Here is a 17439-nt window from a genome sequence, read left to right on the forward strand (position 1 = left end):
TTTCTTATCTAAGGAGGGAAGTGTTACAAGTGGCCCCTATAAGTGATAAAAGCACACGAAAATGCTAGATAGCCTAGCAATTTCGACTCATTTGGTTGACAAGTACAACTGGACTACAAATGAAAAAGGACAATAAAAACTTAGACAAAATCCGCACCGTTCATTTTGTTGCGCACCTGTACTTGTCAAACAAGTGGGTTGAAATTGTTAGATTATCTAGTATTTCTCAAAAGCGCATACCTGAAGACAAATCATTTAGAGGATCATGCGAATAAAAAAGTGCACTTTTCAACATTTCTGCATGGGCTTGTTCCCTGGGAAGTGCTAAAAGCGCCCTTATAAATGTTAAAGCGCATACATGAAGACATATCATTTAGGGGAACATGTGAAGGAAAAAAAAAATTAACGTTTCTGCGGACACTTGCTCTTTGAAAAGTGTTACAAGTGCCCCCTATGAATGTTAAAAGCACATGTTTCATATATGAAGACACATCATTTAGCATGGGAAGAAAAAAATGCACTTTTAACATTCACGTAGGCGCTTACTCTCTAGAAGGTGGGTGATTTGAGGAAATAAAACAATTATGCGGGTACAAAATTTTGGGTGGAAAAAAAAAAATTTGGCACATTTTGTTTCCTCCAAACACTTCAACCTTTTAGCTTCTTCTTCCTCAACAGAAATTCCGGCGGGCCCGACCATACTCCGACGACATCCACCAGTAACGCCGGCCAACCACTTCAACCTTTGTCTCACCTTCCTCTCTCTCTCTCTCTCTTCCCTCTTCCTTTTCTCCTCTCTCTCTCTCTCTCTCTCTCTCTCTCTCTTCCCTCTTCCTTTTCTCCTCTCTCTCTCTCTCTTTCTTTCTTTATCTAAGTCCGGCGAAAAGTCGTCTGAAAACTAGACGAGCTTGCTTCGTCTAGATCTGGAAGAACCAGATCCAGACGGCCTGCGTCTTGTTTTCAGACGAAGGAACCCCTCCTTCGTCTGAAAATCAGACGAAGGGTTCCGGCGAAGGGGCTCTCCCCTTCGTCTACAGAAAGAAAGAGAGAGAGAAGCAAGGATTGGGATGGAAAGAGAGAGAGAGAAAGAGGAAGGAGGGAGGGGGAGGGAGTTGTTGTCGGCTGTCGCCGTTCTTGGTCGGCGACTTACTGCCGGCATTAAGGAAGGGTGTGTTTGGCTAATTTATTTTTGTTTTTAACCCTCTAAAATTTTGCACCCCGATAATTTTCTCATTTCTCCAAATCTCCCACTTCTCTACAAAGGTTGAGTGAAGGCGCCCCTCTCACTTTGATTCTGACACTGGTTGCAATATCCAAGGTGGCCTAAGAACTAAATTGGGGTGCCTGTTTTAGTGTGCTTGATTCTTGGTAGTTTATTTATTTCATATTTAATATCTATTGACAATTAACGAGGTGTCATATGTTCATGTTGTTTTTTAAAGCTAAGGAAAATAAAAGGGTACAATATGGATTATGCAAAGCAAGGCGAAAATCAAAATGGAGATAGAAGGAAGAGGAGGAAAGGAAATATGGCTGTGACAAAGACTAGCTCGGGGTTCCAGCTCGAATCGAAGGGGATATTTCTCCCAGAAGACGTCATTTTAGACATATTTTCTCGATTACCTGCAGAGTCAGTTTTACACTTCAAACGAGTATGCAAAACTTGGGCAGCTGCTCTTTGTTCTACGAATTTTATTAATTTGCACCTAAAATTTCATCGAAAGTTGTTAAAGCTTGAAGGTCGTGATGATGACAACAAAATTGTTGGTCGAAGTGAAGATGAAAAGGAGAATATAGGTCTTCTTTTCTCAATTTGCATAACAGGGGAGCCTAATGTTCGACTTTATTACGGAGACTATGACGACATAATCAAGAATATCCGTCGGTACCCTTACAATCATCTTACAAAGACAAATGTTCCTCCAACCAACAAACCCAGAGAAAGATATGACCCAATTGGTTCATGCAACGGGCTAGTTTGTTTCGCTTTAAACAACTATTGCCACCGTCCCTACATTAATACTACAGTTTACAATCCATCGTACATCCTCAATCTTATCACAAGGGAATACATTAACCTTCCGGAACTCGAAGTATCTTTTCATTCCATGATGTGTGGATTCGGTTATAGTCCTTCCTCTAATGAGTACAAAGTTGTTAGAATCTATTATGTTGAAATGGGGAAGTTCACTCGTGGACAGGTCGAAGTATACACTATTGGGAGTGGAATTGGGTGGAGAAACATAGGAGAAGTAAATTTTCGAATACCAACATCGTACCCATTACTTTATGGTACCAATGTAAATGGATCCCTTTACTGGCTATACAAATATGAACCGAAGATTTTGTCATTCGGTCTGGCAGACGAAGAATTTAGGACTATAGATCTACCTCCTAGTTTATTCCCCGCTGATTATAGCGCTTTTTACAACGATGGTATAAACTATTTTTGCCTCCAGGACTTGGGAAGGTGTTTGTGCATAATACATGAGGTAAGAGGGCAATATTTACACATATGGAACATGAATCAAAATGATCCTCGAATTTGGAAAAAAAAACATAGTATCAATTATAAAGGATTTGCAAAGCAGAGTATGCCATTTGCCCTTACTAAGAATGGTGAAGTTTTGATATGGAACAATTTTACCAATCTATGTCGATACAACCCAGAAACCATCACATTCACAGACATAGTGTATAATCACAGAGTTTTCAAAAGTTTTCGTGCAATTCGTCACATGAACAGCTTAGTTTCGTTGAAATCTTTAGGTGAAACAAATTGCAAGATCAGAAGAAGATATCGTCGTACAAATAATATAGTCAAGTGAATGAAGCAAATATAGAGTTAGATCTACGAGTACTTTTGAAGTGCATGAGATTTATAAAATTGGAAGGGACTTTTGATTATTGTCAATTGTTTTTAGTCGTCTGAGTTTTAGACTATTTTGTTTCTCAATTCATAATCCATCAACTTTGAAATATCAAATTCAAATTATCTTGGATGTAATTTAATCATAATTACTTTTAATGTGTGTCAAAGGAGAAATATTTGATGTCGATTTTATTACTTCTATACCAACAATATGCTCCCATGATCCAACTACTTCCTTTCAGGGTTGTGATATAATTCACAGTTCTAAAAGCGGACGAACCTTCTAAGCAATATGAACTCTTTGAGTTCTTTTAACATGATATTTTGGCTCTTGACTTGATATCTAGATAACTCTTGACTTGGTTTCGAGATAACTCTTGACTTGGTTTTGAGAAAAAATTTAACTTGTGTATTATCTTCTAGGCACAATCGGATGCTCCTGAATCCAAGTTCTAAATTAAACAGAATTTTCTTGATTTTAGATTTTAGATTCTAGATACATTAGAGAGCTCTTAATTGTTAGTGCTGAATGGACAAGAGAAAACAAGACGAATTTTGGAGTTCATTTAGGTCCTATCTATAGGTTTGTGATGTAGGACAACAATAGAAGTTGAAAAGATTTTGTTTTAGTTGCCCAAATCCAAAAGTCTGAATTTATATTTTCATGTTCTTCTGTTTTGTTTGTCAATTCCCTAGGTCATTTATTGTTTTCTAGTAATTCCTAGGTGTCGTTGATGCTATATAAGCAGTCCTAGTAAGTTGTAATAGCATCCTATCATTTTATTAATTATAAAATTAAGTTTCTACTCTATATTCTCTGGTGGACTCCAGATTCTATCAGATCTAAAACTCACGCTGGTAAGTTTCTTTATCTTCAAGCTTACGTTGCTAAGCTTGTTCTTTGTGTTGCGTTAGTTGCTAAGCTTACGTTGCTAAGCTGGTAAGTTTCTTTATCTTCAGCGGGTTCTCCCTCTTTATTTCTGATTATAGCCATGGTTAATCCAGGAGGCAGTTCAAATGTTACGCAAGCAAATTTGGATGCTCAAAATACTCGTATCGAGGCGTTAACAACTCCAAATGGGGAGATTAGAGAATTATTATAGCAAATGGTGGTCAATCCGAGAAGAAATCCCAAAGAAAGAAATGAACAAAGAAATCGTACCACAAATAGTGATTCTGATTGAGAAGAGAAAGTCGAAGACACATTGCCTAATCGGGATCAAAACCCTCAATACTATAATAGAAATCAGTTCGATGACTTCTGAATTAAATGTGATATTCCAATAGTTTCTGGAAATCTTAAGATTGAGGACTTTTTAGATTGGTTAATGGAGGTTGAGAGGTTCTTCAAGGTGATGGAAGTTCCTGAAGTAAAAATGGTTAAAATGGTAGTTTTTCATCTCAAACAGAATGATGTTGTTTGGTGGGATCAATAACAGAACAATCGGCTAAGACAAGGAAAGCAAAGGGTTCGTACTTGGAGGAAAATGAAACAACTAATAATTGGTCGGTTTTTACCCGTAGATTAGGAGCAACTTCTATACCAAATATACCTTAGTCGTGTTTAAGGGAACAAGTCCGTGACTGATTACACAGATGAGTTTATGCGACTTTCAGAATGTAATCATTTGACTGAAACAGAAAATCAAAGGGTTGGCAGGTAAGTAAATGGGTTAAAATCTTTTATACAAGAGAAGATTGGATTGCAGAATTTACAAGAAGCTATTAATATGGCTTTGAAGGCTAAAATGTTAGATAAGGAAAATGCCAAATTCCTTTTCGTAGGAATTCTACGGAGCAATCAGAAACTTATGATCCGAATGCAGAAAGACGAAAGTTTATGCAACAAACCACCGAAGACTCTAACTTTTCCAATTTTTCTTCTCGAGCACAAGGAATGGCCTAGTAAGATTGTACACAAAGAACATATCAGAACTCAAACATCAAAGGAAAATCCATACGCAAAGTCCACAATTGATATTTGTTACAGATGTACCAAACCTGGTCAGCGGTCGAACAATTTTCATTAACGACGACAAGTCAATCTATTAGAAGAAGAGGATGAAGAAAAAAATATGATGAAGATGAAAATGATAATAATAATGATGACTATGAAAAAGCAGAATTTACAACGGAAGAAGTAGAATTGGATCGTCTCAACTTAGTGTTACAACGAGTTCTTTTAGCTCCAAAGGAGACCAACCAACGTCATGTTGGGTTTTGTATCTATCTATCATGGTTATGATACTACCTAATATTGTAAGCGGAATCTCAACCATCATATGATTAACACTAGGTTTCATGGATCTATACATGAACATATCAATGAACTATAATCGGAAAGATGATTACCTTAATCGCTTTCCCACGAACTAAATCCCGACCAATATTCGGAAGATAAGAGATCCAATTGTAGCCAGTGGCGGACCCAGAAATTTTATTTTGTGGGGGCACTTTTATTTATAAAAAGCAACTTTAAATTGGTAAAAATCTGGATATGATGTTCAACCAATTGATTATGTCTCTTATACCTACACTCTCAGCTTATTTGACTAGTGCTAACATGTTAGTTGCATTAACTACTGTCTTAATAAAAATAAATATTCTTATATATATATGCATTATACAAAAAATAATGTATAAATTTTATGTTAAAAGATTGAGTGTCCTTGTGTTGAAAAATGAGTACCATGTTCTACGTTCTTAAATAAATTAAGAAGAAAGAGAGAAAACGGACAAAGTTAAAAGAAAATAACTCGAAATATAATATATATGTAGGAAAATTAAAATAGAAAAGGAAGACATAATAATAATATGAGAAAAATAGGTACGACAAAGTTTACGAGAAAAAACATTAAAGTTACAAAAAAAAACCATATAGGAACTTATTTGAAAGTATGCAGTCATAAGGGGAAAATACAAGGATCAAATGATGATGAATTGAAATCTAGGGGCCACAAACAAATTAGCCATAAAAATTAAAAACACAAAAAAAGAAAGGCTTGGAGACTCGAACTCATGCCTCATACACGTTGACCTCTCCCTCTATCCACCCGGCCAAACACCATTCTTTATGCATAAGGTTACTTTATTATTTTATAAGGGTTTAAACTCATTTAATTGAGAACCCACATAGGTCCGTGGGGGCACGTCCCCCCAAGGGCCCCTATGTGGGTCCGCCCCTGATTGTAGCTCATCTACTTGAGACACCGAGTGTATGACCTGAACTCCGTCGTTCGAGTCAGCTAGGACCTTCTTGAAGATTGAGATGAACTTCTTCTTGACTAGATAATTAAGAGAAACTCTCTTTCTCTCTCTCAGACAGCTCTCTCTCTCTCTCTCTGAGAAATTACACACTGAATTGCTTTCAGTTGGCTTGTCCTTGGTCCGTCCTTGGTTGGCCTTTAGGTTGTCTAATTTGATCCTTATATAGAAATACCAATTATAAGAGTCTGACCCAAAATTGAATTCATAAAGGCCTAATTAGAAGGTATTACCCAAAATACCCTTTTAGGGTTCCATTAGTGTGGCCGGCCAACATAGCCCCTTTATGTGCTTCCTTGCCCGGCCCACTTAAGCTCTAACCCTTTAAAGCCTTCTCGGGCCTCCCTTGGCCGGCCAACATAGTCCATCACATGGCCGGCCAACATAGCCCATCACATGGCCGACCCCTTTAAAGCCTTCTCGGGCCTCCTTTTCGGGCCCGGATGTATGTGTATGTGTTCGGACTCCTCCGAACTAACTGGACTTACTAATAATGGATCAAATCCACCTATTTTCCAATCTCCCGCTAGTCAATTCTCTCCGTTCAAACCATCACTCTTATGTGTAACCCTTGTAAGATCCGGTCCATGTTAGTCGCGGATTACCGAAGTTATCCGACGATCGTAAGCGGCTTCTAGCTAAGCATTACAACCCCTAATTCGACTGGACTAGATGATCTTCCGAGTAAGGTCATCAAGATCTTATTCGCCAAATCGTACGCATTGACATCTTGGTCAAAGGACATTCCTTCGGAAGGATACCATTCCTTCAGACCGAAGGAATATATCCTTCACGTTATAGTATCTTCCGCTCAAATTATTCCATTAATGGAAAGGTTTGTAAAGTCATTATAGACAATGGAAGTTGTGAGAATTTCATAGCCAGAAAGGGGGTGGAAAGACTACAATTACCTACAAAAGAACATACTAACCCGTACTCTCTTGGCTGGGTAAAGAAGGGGCCTTCAGTTCGTGTTTCCGAGATTTTTTGAGTTCCTCTTTCAATTCGTAATCATTAAAAATATGAAGTAATATGTGATATTATTGATATGGATGTTGTATATAGATTGCTAGGAAGACCTTGACAGCTTGACGTGGATCTACTTTCGAAGGGCGAAACAACGTGATCTTATTCAACTGGCATAATCGAAAAATTGTCATGGCTCCTGTTTCATTTTTTGTCCCACCAAAGGTAAAGAAAACTTACTTTCTTACTCTCATTAGTAATGAACAGGAGATACGACAAGGCATTGAAGAAACAGATTGTTTCTGTCCAACTGTAATAAAGGGGTTGTTAACAACTGAAAGAGAAGAAATTATTCCTTCTGAAATTAAAGAACTCTTTAGAGAATTCAGGAAATAGTTTCTGATGAGTTACCTAATAAGCTTCCTCCTATGAGAGACATCCTCCATCAGATTGATTTCATACCGAGAGCTAGCTTACCAAACCTTCCACACTATCGAACGAATCCTACTAAAGAGAACAAATCGAGGATTTATTAGAGAAAGGCTTCATTATAGAAAGCATGAGTCCTTTTGTTGTTTCAGCTCTCCTAGTTCCCAAGAAAGACAAAGATAAGAAGGAGGCATGACTTATGTGTGTGGACAGCCGAGCCATCAACAAAATTACCCTTAAATACAGATTTCCTATGCCTCGATTGGATGATATGTTGGATATGTGATGCACCCGAAAAGGTTGCACACCCAAGCGGAGGTATCAAGTAGTAATCCGGCAAAGCCGGGATCGATCCAAGGATAGGAAGGTAGTTTGGATATCGAAGGGTCTCATCCCTCGGTCTAGATATTAAAAGTTAACTTAGACTAAAAAGAAAAGAAACAAAGATAATGGGGGGTATTTGATCGAATAAGTAAACAGGAGAACAAGCAAAACTAACTAAACAATATAAGTAAAACGGGCGAGAGAGGTTCGAGAGAAGTGTCGGAGGAGCAAGAGCCGGGAGACGGTAAGACTCGATTCGGGCAACAAATAAGTGAGAGAGGTGTCGGAGTCCGGGAATCCATAATGATAAACCTACGACTATGTGTTGTCCGATTTAATGTGTCGAAGTACAATCGATGTTCGACTCCTAAAGTAGATGTCTCTAAGTACTACGTATATCCGGAGATCATACTTAGTCAAACAAACGTCTAAATCGGTTAATCCCGAGTCATCGAAAGTGTCGTCTAGTCGCCTAACTATGTGAAGTGCATGACAAGACACATGAAATTATGACTTAGACTACGATCGATATCGAATACTTCGTTTCGTCTATTAACTATGCGAAGTGCTTGACAAGACACATGAAAATACGATCAAAACGATAATTGAAATAAATGAACATCAATTTATACTCAAAACATCAAATCATATTAAACATAATCACGAATTCATCACATTTCATCTCATATAATCGACACACTAAAGTTAGCTAAACATGGTGATTAAATAAGAAATGGAAAGAAGATGATAAGAGAATCCCCCTTTTCCGATATGGTTCAAGGCTAGGTTCGTCGGAAAATTTGAGTAGTTAAGGTGCAGCCGATCTCCCCTTAGCAAATTCTGGGTTCCCCATAGCGACCACCATGATCTTCTCCATTTAGAACACAACCTCCATTAAAGCTAACCCTAGCTTTCTCTCTCTAGAAATTTCTTGTCCAAAATCAAATCAAACTACGTGGGAAGCTAGCCAAGATGATGGGGAGTAAAAGCCCTAAGGTTTTGGACCAAGAAGGTTGCCGGAACACCTAGCAAAATCCGGCCAAAGAAGTAAGGATTCCGGCCAACCCTAGATCCGGTCAAATGCACAAGCTCCGAGCCGTTCCGTGCTGTCCCTCGTGTCCCCAGCTGCAGCCGCGACCCATGCTCATGCATCCGAGTTGTCCCGTGCCTTGTCCGAGCAGCTGCCGTGCTCCATTGAAGGTCCGAGCTGCTGTTAATGGCAGCCCGAACAGCAGCTCCCGTGAAGCACAGCCCGAGCAGCAGCTGCTGCTGTTCCGGCCGTGAGAGCTTCCCGTGCTGCTGCCCCGCGTTCCCTTGCTGTTCCAGCCCGTGTTGCAGCAGTCCCGAGCTGCTGCTCGTATTGCAGCTCGGGCTGCTGCTCGTATTGCAGCTCGGGCTGCTGCTCGGCCGGCCAAGCTAGGCCGGCCTAGTGTGCTGGCCGGCCTATGCTTGGCCGGCCCTCCTCCTTCTTCCTTCTCTCTTTCTCCTCCTCAAACTCTCTAAAACTTCAAGAACCAAAAACCCTAAAGTTCCTAGCCCCTTCTTTCTCCCTTTCTTGCTTGGTTGATGATTGAAGAAGAAGATGAATAGTAGCCTTTGACCCCTTACTCTAACTTGAGTCAAACCCTAGACTTAGTCAAACTTGACTAAGTCTTTAGACCACAAATGGGTGCCTATAAAATCTCTACCCAATTCTTCTTCTCTTAATATTTCTTGGGGTTGGACTTGGTTTTGGGCTTTGATTTAGAAACCAAGAGAGTGCCTCCATCCTTGTCTCTACATCTTCAAATTCTTACAACGGACTAGAATACCCTCGGACTTCTTTCTTCCACATCTTCCCCGTCCGGACTCCGAATTGAATCCCGTTTTCACCGTCGGACTCGTCATTGACTATACTTGTCATTTGATTTGCTTGAAGTCTTTTTCTCTCATTTTCGGCACATAAAATGATAGTGATGATTCGCTCTCTTTATTCCGATTTTCATGTCTAACTCCAAAATAGGTACTAACATGAAAAACACATAAAATATTATTGATAACACTCGAAAAGGAATAATTAGTCTAAGTTAGGCTCTCCAAATGTGATATTTTAGTGTCACATCAATATGCTTAATGGATAGAAAGTGTTTTCTAAAATCAATCTTCAAAGTGGTTATCATCAGATTCGGATAAGACCAGGAGATGAATGAATTAAAACTGCTTTCAAAAGTAAAGATGGTTTATTTGAATAGTTAGTAATGTCATTCGAGTTATCTAATGCTCCGAGCACGTTCATGAGGCTTATGAATCAGGTATTTTTCCCATTCATTGGCCTTTTTGTTGTGGTTTATTTTGATGATATCTTAATCTATAGCAAGACCAAAGACGAACACCTAACTCATGTGAAGCAAGTGATGAATTTGCTAAAGGAAAATCAAGTGTATTTAAATCTCAAGAAATGCGTATTCTAGGATTTGTGATTGGTGAAGAAGGGATACAGGTGGATGATGAGAAGACCAAAGTCATTCGTTAATGGCCTACTCCTAAAACAGCTTTTGATGTCAGGAGTTTCCATGGTTTGACAACTTTCTATCGACGATTTGTTCGAAATTTCAGTTCTGTCATGGCACCTATTACTGAATGTTTTAAAAAAGGGGAGTTTAATTGGGGTGAAAAACATGAAGAAAGTTTTTCTTTCATCAAGGAAAAACTTTCTACTGCTCTAGTATTAGCTCTTACGGATTTCGATGTGGTATTTGAAGTGGAATGTGATGCGAGTGGAGTTGGCGTTGGTGTTGTCCTTTCTCAAGAAAAGAAACCCCTCGCTTTTTTTTTTATAAAAAACTAAGTGAAGCACGTCAGAAATGGAGTACATATGACCAAGAATTTTATGCAATTATTCAAGCTCTGAATCAATGGGAGCACTATCTTATTCAAAAAGAGTTTGTTTAATTTACAGATTATCAGGCTTTGATGTTTATTAACAATCAGAAACATGTTAATAAAATGCATATTAGATGGGTCTCAAAACCGAGTTGCTAATGCATTAAGTAGACGAGCTTCTATGTTATTCACTCTTTCTCAAGAAATTATAGGGTTCCATTGTTTATAAGACTTGTACTAAGCTGATGATGGTTTTTAACAAATATGGAAAAGTGCTCTAATCACCGATTGCAGATTACTTTTTCAATGATGGTTTCTTATTTAAAGGTAACCGTTTATGTATTCTTGTTTCTTCTTTACGGGAAAAACTCATTCGAGATTTACATGGAGGAGGATTAAGTGCTCATCTAGGAAGAGATAAAACTATTGCAAGTCTGGAAAAGAGAAAAATTGTTCGGAAATGTTATACTTCTCAAGTTTCGAAAGGACAATATCAAAATACTGGTCTTTGCATGCCATTACCTGTACCTAACGACATTTAGCAGGATCTCGCTATGGATTTGGTGCTTGGACTTCCTCGGACTCAAAGTGAAGTATATTCTGTGTTTGTCGTCGTTGATAGGTTTTCAAAAATGACCCATTTTAATGCTTGTAAACAAATTGTTGACGCGTCAAACATAGCCAAGTTATTTTTCAGATAAGTTGTACACCTACATGGAGTTCCTAAGTCCATCACTTCAAATCGAGACACAAAGTTCATGAGTTATTTTTGAATTACCCTGTGGAAAATGTTTGGAACTTCGTTAAATCGAAGTACTACCGCACATCCTCAAACTGATGGACAAACTGAAGTTACAAATAGAACACTTGGCAACATGGTTTGAAGTATTTGTGGGAACACACCAAAGCAATGGGATTATGCCCTCCCTCAGATGGAATTCGCATACAACAATGCTTTACATAGTACAACAGGTAAATCCCCATTTTCAGTTGTTTACACTGTTATACCTCATCATGTAGTATATTTAGTGAAACTTCCTAAGGCTCCTGGTCATAATGTTGTTGTTGAGAACATGGCAAAAGATGTGGTGGCTATTCGTGAAGAAGTGAAACAACGACTTGAACTGAATAATGCTAAGTATAAGACTGCAGTAGATAAACATCGTAGAGAGAAAGTATTTGAAGAAGGAGATTCAATTATGGTGTTCCTAAGAAAAGAACGTTTTTTTCGCTAGCACATATAACAAGCTAAAACATCGAAAGTATGGTCCCTTTAGAGTTCTTAAGCGTTTTAATGACAATGTTATGTTATTGATTTGCTGCATACAATGGAGATTTCGAACACCTTTAATGTGGTTGATCTATATGAGTTCAACGAAGATGAGGCGATATATCTTGAGGATAACTTGAGAACGAGTTCTTTTGAAGTAGAAGGGACTGATGTAGGACAACAATAGAATTTGTAAAGGGTTTTGTTTTAGTTATCCAAATCCAAAGTCTGAATTTATGTTTTAATGTTTTTCTGTTTTGTTTGTCAGTTCCCTAGGTTATTTATTGTTTTCTAGTAGTCCCTAGGTGCCTTTGATGCTATATAAGCAATCCTAGTAAGTTGTAATGAGCATCCTATCATTTTATCAATTATAATTTGGGAGATTTTATAGGCAACGCCCAAAGTTGTTAAAGGCAAGCTTGATAAAGAGAAGGGAGAATGACTGAAACCCCACCCCCCCCCCCCCCCAATTCTGATAATGTGTTTACTGAAACCCCCCACTTTTATTAGTAATTACTGAAACCCCCCACTTTTGTTAGATTTAACTTTGATATTTTCAATATTACTTTCTTGCCATCTTATGTTTTACCCCCTATTAAATTGAGAGATGTAGAGAGACACAAGAGAGAAGTATGAATTCAAAGGTGAATTGTATTGACTTGAATATGAAGTATTTATAGGCTTTACATAGGTCCTATTTACATAATTAGAAGTGCAAATATGTTACATAAATATTGATAAATACAAAGTATTGGAAAGCTAAATATATGCAAGTATTGGTGATCGTTGGATCCTGACACATGATCCGTTTGATAGTCTTCAATCCTTTGAGATGATCTTCCTTCCCAATTGTGCTTTATTCAATATATTATTTCAATAGATATTGTAATAATATACAAATACAATATATGTGTATATATGATTTGTATATTATTCCAATATTCTTTATATCATATATTATAATATGATGGGAATATTATCCCAATAGTATTGGTATATTCTCCAATATAATATAATGAATATATTATTTCAATACCCCTCCCCCCCCCCCCCGCAAGTTGGAGCAGGTGAAGAAATTTGAGACAAGCCCAACTTGGATGCTGACCGGTGAAACTGGTCTGAACCAAGCGGCTTTGTGAAAATGTCAGCTACTTGTTCGGAAGAGCGGATGTGGGTCGTCTTAATAAGACCGGACTCAAGTTTCTCACGAACAAAGTGACAATCGAGCTCGATATGTTTAGTTCGTTCGTGAAAAACAGGATTTGCCGCCATATTGTCGCAATAAACCTGAAATGGTTCAGGAATTGGAATGCGTAAGTCCTGAAATAGATATTTCAACCATTGAAGTTCTGTTGTTAGAGAAGCAAGGGCTCGATATTCTGCTTCTGCGGAGGAGCGAGAAACAGTCGGTTGTTTCTTGGATTTCCAAGATAATGGGCTTGCACCTAACATAGTGAAGTAGCCGGTGGTAGAACGCCGAGTAATAGGACAACTGGCCCAATCAGAATCAGTGAAGCCAGAAATTGTGAGAGAGCTGGACGATGAAAGGAGAATCCCATGATCTAGGGTACCTTTCAAGTATCGTAGAACTCGAGTCGCCGCATCCATATGGGTAGTGCGGGGGTGTTGCATAAATTGACTAAGGTAGTTGACCGAAAATGCAATGTCAGGTCGCGTAATAGTGACATAAAGAAGTCGACCAATCAGACGACGAAATTGTGTGGGGTCATCTAAAGGTGTACCGTCTGTCAGTAGCAATTTCAAATGTTGTTCCATTGGGAATGAAACAGGTTTGGCTCCGAGGAGACCAGAGTCTCGAAGAATGTCTAAGGTGTACTTTCGTTGGCAGAGAAAGATACCCTTGGGCGAACGAGAAACTTCAATTCCAAGAAAGTATTGGAGGCGTCCTAGATTTTTAAGGGAAAATCGTTGTTCAAGACGCTGCCGAAGAGATTGAATCGCCTTGTCATTATTGCCCGTGAGGATGATATCATCAACATAGACAAGAATGTAAATTACAGTCGAACCATGAAAATAACAGAAAAGAGAATGGTCGGAGGAAGATTCGTTGAACCCTTCGGCCTTTAGACCGGTAGAAAATTTAGCAAACCATTGTCTGGAGGCTTGTTTCAAACCATAGAGAGATTTGTTCAAGCGACATACTTGATTATTGCCTGGTTTGCCAAAACCAGGTGGGATGTTCATGTACACCTCTTCATTTAAGTCACCTTGAAGAAATGCATTGTTGACATCCAATTGATGGAGTGGCCATCCTCGGATGGCAGCAAGAGAGAGTAAGACACGAACAGTGACCAATTTGGCGACTGGGGCGAAGGTGTCGTGATAGTCGATGCCCTCAACTTGGGTATAACCCTTGGCAACGAGTCGCGCTTTATGACGTTCAATTGAACCATCAGAGCGGTATTTTATTTTGTAAATCCACTTACAACCAATGGGTTTCTTGCCAGGTGGTAAAGGGGTCAGATCCCACGTGTTGTTCTGTTCGAGGGCTGAGATTTCTTTAGCCATAGCGTCACGCCATTTTGGAATTTCCTTGGCGGCCGTATAAGATTTTGGTTCTTCTGTAGCGATGATCGAAGTAAGAAATGCCTTATGAAAAGGGCTAAAACGCTCGAAACCAATGTAGTCTGTTAATGGATATGGTGTGTAGGAGGTCGGTGTAACAGTACACGAACAAAGATAGTCAGCCAAGTAAGGTGGCGGATTTCGGGTACGAAGTGGTCGAGAAGGAAGTGGTTGTTCATCCTCTGGTTGTGTCACTGGCGGAGAGCCGATGTCAGAGTGCGGAAGCGGTGAAGTAGTTGTGGGTTCAAGATTTTGATTAGTCGAAGAAGGCTCAATCGAAGGGGAAGATAAGGATGGTGAAGGGTCGTTCCCATCGTTGAGGTTTGGGTCGGAGGTAATCGGGGTGTAAGAAGTTGATGGAGATTCCACCATAGGGGAAATGGTGGAAGGAGTAGTGGCATTATAGGAAACCAGGGGCTCCATCCAAGATGGTGACTGATATTCGTCTTGACATGGTGAAAATATAGGCGTCGTTGGATGGAGGGTGTAATCGTCCAATTTAAAAGGAGGGAGAATCGAAGAGTCAGTAGACGAATGAACATTGTCCTTTATCATAAAGGGAAATTTGTCTTCAAAGAAGGTTACATTTCGGGAGTCGTAGAGTAATTTGGACTCTAGGTCGTAGATTGTGTATCCTTTCTTACCCGGAGGATAACCGACGAAAACACCTGGTTTTGCTCTAGGATCAAACTTATTTTTTATGTTGACATTGTGGCCAAAGCAGAGGCAACCAAAAACGCGGAGGTTCTTGTAATCTGGAATTGTCTCATATAAAATTTCATGAGGCGATTTATATGACAAAATGGGAGTTGGCATCTTATTAATCAAATAAGTTGCTGTTTTTAAACACTCACCCCAAAATGTGAGTGGAACATGTGCTTGAAAACGAAGAGCACGTGCCACATCAAGTAAGTGTCGGTGCTTGCGTTCAACTACCCCATTTTGTTGAGGAGTCGAGACACAACTACGATGGTGGATAATACCGTTCGACCAAGATTGTAAATCCTTACTAAGGAACTCGGTTCCATTATCAGAACGAAAAATTTCAATCGGACTTGAAGACATTGTAGTCTGATTGCAAGAAATAGACTTGATAGTCTTGTGATATTGTTTGGTACTGAATTTAAAAAAGAAATCTAAGTATTTCTTAGTTTCAGACTTGGATTCCATAAGAAATGTCCAAGTATATCTGGAGAAATCGTCATCAAGGGTGAGAAAATACCGTTTGTTGGTTAAAGATAGGACAGAAAAGGGTCCCCAAATATCGGCATGGATTAATTGAAAACAAAATTTACTCAATGAAGTACTTTTATTAAATGGTAACTTTTGTTGCTTTGCCATAGGGCATACAAAACATTCATGCGATTTCTCATAAGAAATAAAATTAAATTGTTCAGCTAAAAATTTAAGGCGTCCTAAACTAGGGTGCCCAAGTCGACGATGCCAAATGTCGAGCGGCTTATTGAAAGCGAGTACTGAAAAATTTCTACGAAGGATGTAGAGGCCATCAATTTCATCAGCCAGACCAATCTGCCGAGTCGTCAAGTGTTCCTGGAAAACACAATGAGTTAGAGAAAAATTGACATCCAAATGTAAAGATTTACTTATTTGGCTAACAGAAATCAAGTTAAATTTAAAACTTGGAATGTAATAAACATTATCAATTGAGAGAGTGTTTGAAAAAACTACTCTGCCAATATGTTTCACCAAATAGGTGGTCCCATCAGGTATTTGTACATAACACGATGGGGGGGCCAAGTCGTAAGAGCTGAAGGCACTTAGGGAAAAACTAACGTGGTTAGAGGCACCACTATCTACAATCCAAGAAGAAGGGTTAGACATTAAAATTGTACCTGACATTAAAGTCGCCTTAGAACCAGGGGCAGCACTGGCTTCGAGAAGTGTGATAAGTCGATCATAATGTTCTTGACTTAAGATCGGAGTTGCAGACGTGTTGTTGGTGGATGAACTGGATACAGCTAGAGTGCGGTGGGGAATGTTTTTACGTTCTGGATAGCCGTGTAGTTGGAAGCATTGTTCTTTTGTATGCCCTGGTTTGTGGCAATGATCACATAGTACACCCTTGTTGCAATTTTCAGTGGAGTGCCCGTGCATTTTGCAAGTACTATAATAAGGGCGTGGTCGTTTACCTCTTTGAGAATTCTGAGTATGTTGTTTGGCAGCAGCCGCGATCTTAGTAGTGAGAGCAGAATTGTCAAAGGGTGAACCAGCAACAATATATTGTTGTTGCTCCTCTTGAGTAACCATATTATAAATTTTGGCCAAAGAGGGCAAGGGGTCCATAAGTAGGATCTGACTACGAATGGGTGAAAATCGTTCATGCAGTCCCATTAAAAATTCCATCGTACGGACAGAGTGATGGTACTCAATGGTTGCCTTCCCAATAACACAAGCGCATGATTGGGGAGGGAGGAGGGAATCTAACTCGTCCCAGTAAGTTTTCAGTTGGGAAAAGTAAGCAGAAATAGTCAAAGCTTCTTGACGAAGGGAAGCAATGGATTTTCGCAACTGATACATGTAAGGAGAGTTGGATTTGGCATACCTTTCTTTTAAACCTTTCCAAACTTCAAAAGCTGAAGTCGAATGCATAATGCTACTGCGGATGTCAGAGCTGACGGAGTTGAGGATCCAACTCTTAACCATTGTGTCACAGCGGATCCAAGCATGGAGATGGGTGGAATCCGTGGGTTTGGGCAAAGAGCCATCGATGAATCCTTGTTTGTTGTTAATGACAATGGCGTTGTGCATGCCATGAGCCCAAGTCGCGTAGTCGCGTAGTCATGTCCAGTGAGAGCCGGAGATTGGACAACGGAAGTACCAGTATCTGAAGGATGCACATAATATT

The 17439-nt window shown here is 39.2% G+C and overlaps 2 protein-coding genes across 2 annotated transcripts; one reads left to right on the forward strand and one right to left on the reverse strand.

Annotated features, from left to right (window-relative positions):
- Window positions 1–1466: 1466 nt before the first annotated feature.
- Window positions 1467–2828, forward strand: LOC147543605 (F-box protein At3g07870-like). The gene has a single exon (XM_086635477.1). The coding sequence runs from the start codon at window positions 1467–1469 to the stop codon at window positions 2826–2828; it is 1362 nt and encodes a 453-aa protein (XP_086491603.1).
- Window positions 2829–16089: 13261 nt separating this feature from the next.
- LOC147543606 (uncharacterized) lies at window positions 16090–17111 on the reverse strand. Its single transcript, XM_086635478.1, has 2 exons — window positions 16427–17111; window positions 16090–16124 (listed from the first exon to the last, which is right to left on the reverse strand). Exons 1-2 carry the CDS (start codon window positions 17109–17111, stop codon window positions 16090–16092), a joined length of 720 nt encoding a protein of 239 aa, XP_086491604.1.
- Window positions 17112–17439: the final 328 nt, after the last annotated feature.

This window comes from Eschscholzia californica, unplaced genomic scaffold (assembly GCF_041429995.1).
Source record: "Eschscholzia californica isolate CP2 unplaced genomic scaffold, dmEscCali1.0.p SCAF_4, whole genome shotgun sequence".
Lineage (NCBI taxonomy): Eukaryota > Viridiplantae > Streptophyta > Magnoliopsida > Ranunculales > Papaveraceae > Eschscholzia > Eschscholzia californica.

What these genes read in the sequence shown, in the direction of transcription:
- LOC147543605 (XM_086635477.1), top strand. Translation starts at nt 1,467, where the DNA reads ATGGATTATGCAAAGCAAGGCGAAAATCAAAATGGAGATAGAAGGAAG.
- LOC147543606 (XM_086635478.1), bottom strand. Translation starts at nt 17,111, where the DNA reads ATGTATCAGTTGCGAAAATCCATTGCTTCCCTTCGTCAAGAAGCTTTG. An exon ending in TAAGGCGACTTTAATGTCAG is followed by an intron (nt 16,125 to 16,426) that starts GTACAATTTTAA and finishes TGTGTTTTCCAG; the next exon opens with GAACACTTGACGACTCGGCA.